Source organism: Oryctolagus cuniculus, chromosome 19 (assembly GCF_051225735.1).
Source record: "Oryctolagus cuniculus isolate XC-2025 breed Fujian yellow rabbit chromosome 19, ASM5122573v1, whole genome shotgun sequence".
Lineage (NCBI taxonomy): Eukaryota > Metazoa > Chordata > Mammalia > Lagomorpha > Leporidae > Oryctolagus > Oryctolagus cuniculus.
The window spans coordinates 10063839-10071696 of NC_142885.1; the positions used below are offsets into that span (position 1 = coordinate 10063839).

Here is a 7858-nt window from a genome sequence, read left to right on the forward strand (position 1 = left end):
TCTGCATGATTTCTGGGGTCCTGTCTCCTCTTTCAAATGGGAGAGAGAGAGAGAGAGAGAGAAACACCCGTCTGCTGGATCTCTCCCCGCCAGATGCCTACAGTAGTGGGATCTGGGAACTCAATCCAGGTGTCTCATGTGTGTGGCAGCAACTCATTGGCTTGACCCATCACTTGCTGCCTCTCCCAGGGTGTGTATTAGCAGGGAGATGATTGGGATCAGAGCAGGAACTTGAACCCAAGCACTCCCACGTGGGAAGCTGCTGTCCCAGCCAGCCTCTAGTAGCTGCTAGGCTGGGTGCCCACATGACACCTGTCAGTGCAGTGAGTCGTGCCAGCTGGCACAGCACCGCTATCTGTCCCCTGGGCTGCCTGTGTTAACCGGTGTGCCTTTTGTCCCTCTGCAGCACAATGCCAGAGCTGGGAAATGTGGGACGGCCAGGAATGCATCTGTGCCCCGGGCTTCTTCGGTGAAGAGTGCCAGTCCCTCACCTACTCCTTCCCCTTAGGTAACTACTTCTTCTGAGACCCCCGGCCCTTTTCAGACCCCTGACAACTCAGCAAGCCAGCACTGGAAGGATCAGCTGCTCCCACTGCCTCCCTACCTGCGGGCATCTTCTGCTTCCACCAGCTGGCCTCTGCACCAGCTCACCTGCCCCTCTCAGCTGGGGGGAAGGGAGGTCCTTTCCCAACCCTTTTGGGTGCCCTCCACTTCCTTCTCCCTGGGCCTCAGTCCTGGCCGCCAGCTTCTAACATCAAAAGGCAGGGGGCAGAGGCCTCGGCCACCCACATGTGCCCCCCGAGTTTCCATCCCTTCTCATACCCGTGGCTCTCCCGTCCACGTGACCAACAGGACGCGAACTTAGCCATCCCGGAGATGTGACTGGGGGGATGGTGTCTCATGCCTCGTGTGGCCCCTTCCTACAGATGTCCCCAACGTCATCAACGCTACTGTGACTGTGATCGTGAAAGTAATTCACAGAAACTTCACTCCAGACCTGAATAACGTCTCCTCCCAGACGTACAAGGATTTCACCCAAGAGTTCAAGCAGAGGGTACGAGTGGGAAGATCCAGACAAGAGGCGGGGAGCGGGGGTCTGTCCTGACCCTCAGGCTCCCCCAGGCCTGAGAGGGCATCCTTCCACCCCTGGGCCCCACGCCAGCCACGCCCCTGCACAGGGAGCTCCCTGGCCGTCCCTTCCTTGTCCCCATGGGCTTAGCCATGGACGCATGGGAGCCTGGTGCTATCCCTGACGGGGAACGGCAGCCTCTGCCCTGTACACCCTGCATGGGCTCACCTGCCTCCTCCCTTACAGATGGATCAAGTTTACGGGGGCGATGACCTTACTGCCTATCGGGAAGTGATCATCCGGAACCTGCTGTGAGTGCCCGGTGGCTGGGTGGTGAGGGCACCGGCACCCCGAGGCCATTTCCCTGGCGTCTGTCCATCCACTCGCTCGCCATGTGCCGCCTCATTTATCTTTTTCGCTCACTGCTACATCATTCATTCCCCATTCGCTCCTCGCTCACTCCTGTTGCTTCGTGCGTCCACGTGTCGTTTGCTGTTTCTGCCTCCACCTGGCCTGGGATGCTGCAGGCTCCAGGGCTCCCGAGCCCTGCGGTCACTTTCTGTTTTGCAACAACCATGCTGGGCGACCGTTCTCACCTCCAGATCTCTCGGCAGCATCCGTGGGCCCGTCCTTAGGAATGTCTGGGCTGGAATCCTATGTTTCCAAAGATCCCAGATTTGATTTTTGAGATATAATCTAAGAGCCTCTTTTTTTTTTTTTAACTAAATTTGGTTTTTTTGGTAGTCAGATGCCCAGCACATAGAATTGACCACTTCAATCAATTTTCCCCGAACGGTGAGGCAGCATTAAGGGTGTTCATGTGGTCCTGCCTTTCTCACCACCTCACGTCTCCAGAGCTTTACAAGAATTGACTTATTTGAAAGGCAGACAGACAGACAGACAGACATCTCCCATCTGCTGATTCACTCCCCAAATGCCCACAACAGCCTGTCTCCCATGCAGGTGTCTTGGGCCATCCCCTGCTGCCTCCCAGGGTGCACCTTAGCAGGGAGCTGGATTGGAAGCAGAGCAGCCGGGACTCAAACTGGTGCTCATATGGGATGCTGATGTTGCAGGCGGTGGCTTAACCCGCTCCGCCACAGCGCCGGCCCTGAGAACCGTTTCTAGGGATGTGCCACCCTGTGCCATGTGGACATGGGAGTCTGTGCTGCTTGGCCCTGCTTCCTGTCCCCTGAGCTTCTCAGTGGCTCGGGGCACAGTCCCTACTCTTTCCTACCTCTGGGCCTCCCTGCGGGGTGGGTGGCTGGTGGTGGGGTAACCCGGGAAACAACTCCTCCCGCAGCAATGGCAGCATCGTGGTGGACAACGATGTGGTCCTGGAGGTGAACTACACCCCCGAGTATCAGCAGGTGTTCAGCAACCTCTCCAGGATCGTGAGGACCAAGATCATGAACGAAACCAGAGTGGTTCCGAATGACATCCCCAAGTGCCAAGGTAGGCCCCACTGTAGCCCCCCGCTCAGAGTGGGGTGGGCCCTCTCTCGTTGGCCCCTCTCACCCTTTTCTTTTCAAATACTGGAGACCTCACTTTGGGAACCCAGACACGAGGCCCAGGTGCCTCCCTGCCCCACCCCTGCCCCTCTCTCCCAGGCTGAGCTCATCACCACCCTTGCTGTCCAGGGAGGGGCCAGAATGGGGGGTGTGTGGTCGGAACGGGCTCCTGGCTACCGGACAGGAGTGCAGAGGGGAGCAGTCCTGTTTGGTTCTTGTCTCCCACCCGCTTGCGGCAGACTCCATCTTGTGCTACAACGGGGAAGCCACCAGAGTGAACGACACGGTGAAGCTCGGCTTTAACTTCCAGGGTGAGCACAGCCGCGTGGAGCTGTGGGCGGGGGGGGTGGAGAGGGACAGTGCGCATGGGGCTTCCTGTGGCCAGGCTGACATGTGCTGCTGCTCTGCCCCCACCCCTACACACAGAGCAATGCACCCAGAGGGCCGCGAAGGACTTCGCCAAGTACTACTATGTGGACGAGGTGGACGGGAAGCTGGCCTGTGTGACCCGCTGCACCCCGGGGACCAAGTCGCAACTCAACTGCAACCTGGGCCAGTGCCGGCTGCAGCGTAGCGGGCCCCGCTGTCTGTGAGTGCCCCGCCCCGGGAGGCTCTGCCCCAGCCCTCACTGTCACCCATGGGGGCAGGGTCGGGGAGGGCAGAGCGTGGATGTCACCTGCCCCCTCCCCTTCTACATTCCTCTTCTCTGTATCTGGGACTCCTCCAGTCCCCCAATACCCCACGGCCCCGTGAGAGTTGAGGACAGGCACACATTAGAGATATAGATACCCCAGGCTGCTAAAGTCACTTCCTGGGAGAGCTGAAGTTAACAACTTCTGAGCTGCACCCTCTCTTGTCCTCTCCCTCTCCCTCTCCCTCTCCCTCTCCCTCTCTCCCTCTCCCTCTCCCTCTCCCTCTCATTAATTTCCCTTATGTCATCTCAGTTACTCAGCTGTTATCGCCTCTATCTGTACCTAAGTTCACATGGCCTTATATTACAGTGCAACATAAAATGTGATAACAGGTTCACCACAGTCCCAGCTGATTTGAGACTAGATGGGTAAACATGACATCACGTGTCCGAGACGACGCCCCAGCACTCCTGGGCTCCCTCTGAGCCCTGGCACCCCCGATCCCTGAGTCCCCCGCCCTCTGCCTGCTCATCAGCCTCAGGGAGTTGGGGACCCAGGCTCCCGGCCACCCAGCACTTGCCATCTCTGGGAGGGAGGGAGAGCTGGTTTCCTGGCTTTGCTTGCGTGTTGATTTTGGGGAGTCTGTGCTGGCTATGGGCTGGGGCCTGAGCCTGTGTGTGTCCCCAGGTGCCCCAACACGGACACGCACTGGTACTGGGGAGAGACCTGCGAGCGCAGCACCAACAAGAGCCTCGTGTACGGCCTTGTGGGCAGCGTGCTGGCCGTACTGCTGCTGCTGGTGGTCGTCTTGATCATCTTCCTCGGCCGATCGCAGCGGAAACTGCACAGGTGAACCGGTGGGGCCGGCACCAAGGGCCCAGAGAGACGCAGAGCAGGGCCCCTGGGCAGCCGCCGGGGTCTGAATGTCCCCAACTCAACCCAGCCCGCCAGGCAAAATCGGCTGAGGCCAGAGGGGGTGCCTGGCTGCTCCCAGCCCTGGGCACAGCAGGGAGCAGCCTCAGGGTAGGACTGGACCCATCTGTTTGGCAGAGAAATGGGTACGGAAGCTTATCTATGGAGATTGAGGAATAAAATCACCTGTGGCTGGCTCTCACCTGAGCTGTCACAGAAGGAAACCACACACTGGGAAGCTGGGATGAGCCACTGGGGCCCCACTTTCCCCAGCAGTAAAAGGGGACCTGGGGCCAGCAGGTGGAGGAGTTGCCCTGGCTGAGTCCAAGGCCCCCATCTCACAGATAGGGAAACTGAGGCCCACTCAGGGGAGCAGCTGGGAAGCCCGGCCAGGGCCCGAGGCAGGTGTGTGTGTGGGGGGCGCTGGTGACTTTGCTCTTCCGTCTCTGTCACTGTGGGGGATGCAAGGCTGGCCCTGACTCAGAGCTGTGGCCAGGACGGCCCCCTGCAGGGAAGCTGAGGCTCAGGGCCCCTCCGGCCCCTCCCACCCCATGGGCTGCTCACGGCTGCGCTTCTGTTGCCAGGCAAGAGTACGACGTGTCTCAAGAGTGGCAGAAGGAAGGCATCCCCGGCACATTCCAGAATATGGGCTTCTGGGAAGGTACCGCGGGGTGGGGCGGGCTGAGCGGGGACTGGGGAGCCTGGGCCCTGGGGCAGTGGGGATGGCCCGTCCCACCGCTGCTCCTCCCTTGGGGTCCCAGCACCTCCTCTGCAGCCTCCCAATCGCCCCCCTCCCCTCTGACCCCGCGAGATTCTCTCTCAGGACTCCTGGCCACGTGCTGGGCACTTGGGCCCGGCCACACCCACTGTTTTCCTGGCTCCTTGCCTGGAAGGTTCCCTGGGTGCCCCAGGGGAGTGGTGGTGGCTCTGGCTCTGCATGGATCTCTGTCCACACAAACCTCCCCATCCCCCTGCAAGCCCACCCCTGAGCAAACCCTGCTGCCCCCTTCCTAGTTATTGCTGTCATCATGTGCCCACCTTACTGGGCGCCAGCTCCTGCCCCACAGGCAGGCCTCTCCCGGGAGGGTGTCAGGCACCTGCTGAGCTGAGGGGTGACAGGGCTTTGACGGGAGCGCAGTGGGGGATGGCCTGGCCCAGCCGGGGTGGGGTGGGGACGGGCAGGTGTCCCCTAGCTGTGTCTGAGTCCACCAGCTAGTGATTAAGAAGCCTGCTCCACCTGAGAAAGAGGGAGGACTTGTCCCCCCTGTGCCCCCACCCCGGGGACCGGGTAAGGGTTTCCCCAGCAGGAGACCCTGGTGAGAAAGGCACACAGGTAGGACAGGGCCAGGCCTGTGGGGCAGGTAAAGGCCGGCCAGTCTTACCCGGGAACAGGGAGCAGGGCACACGAGGTGTCACCCACTGGGCCTTCTGAGTGGGCTGGAGGGGGCAGCACAGGTGAGGGGCAGCCAGGTGAGCCTGGGGAAGGGAGACGTGGAGGAGGGTCCCCGGGCGTGTCTGAGACACGCGAGGAGAAGCAGCGGGGGCGGGGCGCTCTGAATTGGGAAGCAGATGGGGTGCTGGGGGGCTCCTTCCCACTCACGGTGGGTGGAGAGGACGCAGAGTGAGAAGGGGGCGGGGAGGTTGGGAGCCGCCCGGCAGGGCAGGTGGGGCCAGGGTCTGGAGGGTGGACTGGGAGGGTGCTGCTGCCCAGGAAGGTGGGGACAGAGGAAAGAGGAAGGTTTCTCTGGCCGCTGTGGTTACTGTTGCTATGACATGGGGTGCACACTGCCAGCTGCCCCACCTGGCCTCGTCACCCCTCGCCAAGGCCAGGACCTATGCTGTCCCTGGCTGAGCTGTCTGACCGTGGGGGTGGGGATGGGCTGTGGCTGCACTTCCCTGCCGTCTCCTGGGTCCCACTGGGCCTGGGCCTGTCCCAGAGCTGCCAAGCGCCCCCAAAAGGAGCCAAGGGCATGCAGGGCTGTGCAGGGTGGGTGCTGGACTGGCTCGGCAGACCCGGGACCCCCGCATCCTCTCCCTCTCCCTCTTCCCTCCCAGACAAGAATCTGCAGGGGGACAAATACGGCCGCGAGAACGTCTACAGCTACTTCCGGCCCTCCCTGGGGAGTGTAAGCCCCACCTCAGAGGTGAGTCAGCCAGCAGTGCCCACCCCAGGCCCTCAGCCCACCCCAGGCCCCCAGCCCACCCCTGGGCCCCCAGCCCGCCCCTGGGGCTCCCCCACCCCAGGCCCCCAGCCCACCCCTGGACCCTCAGCCCACCCCTGGGGCTCCCCCACCCCTGGGCCCCAGCCCGCCCCTGGGCCCCCAGCCCACCCCTGGGGCTCCCCCACCCCAGGCCCCCAGCCCACCCCTGGACCCTCAGCCCACCCCTGGGGCTCCCCCACCCCTGGCCCCCAGCCTGCCCCTGGGCCCCCAGCCCGCCCCTGGGGCTCCCCCACCCCTGGGGCTCTCCCACCCCTGGCCCCCAGCCCACCCCTGGGGCTCCCCCTACCCCTGGCCCCCATCCCACCCCTGGGGCTCCCCCACCCCTGGCCCCCAGCCCACCCCTAGGGCTCCCCCACCCCTGACCCCCAGCCCACCCCTGGGGCTCCCCCCACCCCTGGCCCCCAGCCCACCCCTGGGGCTCCCCCCACCCCTGACCCCCAGCCCACCCCTGGGGCTCCCCCACCCCTGGCTCCTAGCCCGCCCCTGGGGCTCCCTCCACCCTTGGCCCTCAGCCCACCCCTGGGGCTCCCCCACCCCTGGCTCCTAGCCCGCCCCTGGGGCTCCCCCGCCCCTGGCCCTCAGCCCACCCCTGGGGCTCCCCCCACCCCTGACCCCCAGCCCGCCCCTGGGGCTCCCCCACCCCTGGCCCTCAGCCACCCCTGGGGCTCCCCCCACCCCTGGACCCATCCCACCCCTGGCCCTCAGCCCACCCCTGGGCCCCCATCCCACCCCTGGCCCTCAGCCCACCCTTGGCCCCCAGCCCACCCCTGGGGCTCCGCCACCCCTGGCCCCCAGCCCACCCCTGGGGCTCCCCCACCCCTGGCCCTCAGCCCACCCCTGGGGCTCCCCCCACCCCTGGCCCCCAGCCCACCCCTGGGGCTCCCCCACCCCTGGCCCCCAGCCTGCCCCTGGGGCTCCCCCACCCCTGGCCCCCAGCCTGCCCCTGGGGCTCCCCCACCCCTGGCCCCCAGCCCACCCCTGGGGCTCCCCCACCCCTGGCCCTCAGCCCACCCCTGGGGCTCCCCCCACCCCTGGCCCCCAGCCCACCCCTGGGGCTCCCCCACCCCTGGCCCCCAGCCTGCCCCTGGGGCTCCCCCACCCCTGGCCCCCAGCCTGCCCCTGGGGCTCCCCCACCCCTGTTCCCCAGCCCGCTCCTGGGGCTGCCATGGACTGCCCCCATCCTCACCTCTTCCTCCTCTCTCCCGCAGCTCCACATTCAGAGGCCTGAGGTGGTGACAGGGGTCCCCTGAGAGGGACAGGGACACCCCACGCCCGGCTCTGGACCAGAAAGCAGCACACAGAGGCAGCCCCGCCACAGGCCCTGATTGGCAGGGGCAAAGCGAGGCCAGGCGGGTTCTGGTGGGCGCACCTGCTGGGGGCTGCAAGCCCCAAGGCTTTGGTCCCCAGCTCCCAGGAGCCCCCAGGCCCGCAGACACTTCAGGAACCCTGTCTGTGCCAGGTGACTCCCCACTCTGGAATTTCCCCATCAATAAAAGCAATTTTTCAAAAGCA

General features: G+C 64.4%; 1 protein-coding gene across 3 annotated transcripts in view; it reads left to right on the forward strand.

Moving 5' to 3' along the window:
* LOC100350231 (uncharacterized) overlaps positions 1-7858 on the forward strand; it is a 37247-nt gene extending 29389 nt beyond the window's left edge. For all 3 annotated transcript variants that reach the window (XM_070064443.2, XM_089321041.1, XM_051830538.3), the window contains 10 exons: positions 407-508; positions 927-1054; positions 1316-1380; positions 2373-2524; positions 2820-2891; positions 3007-3169; positions 3900-4061; positions 4709-4785; positions 6180-6268; positions 7555-7858. In XM_070064443.2, coding sequence (XP_069920544.2) covers positions 407-508; positions 927-1054; positions 1316-1380; positions 2373-2524; positions 2820-2891; positions 3007-3169; positions 3900-4061; positions 4709-4785; positions 6180-6268; positions 7555-7596 — 1052 coding nt within the window. In that variant the 3' untranslated portion in view covers positions 7597-7858. The remainder of the gene's footprint in view (positions 1-406; positions 509-926; positions 1055-1315; positions 1381-2372; positions 2525-2819; positions 2892-3006; positions 3170-3899; positions 4062-4708; positions 4786-6179; positions 6269-7554) is intronic.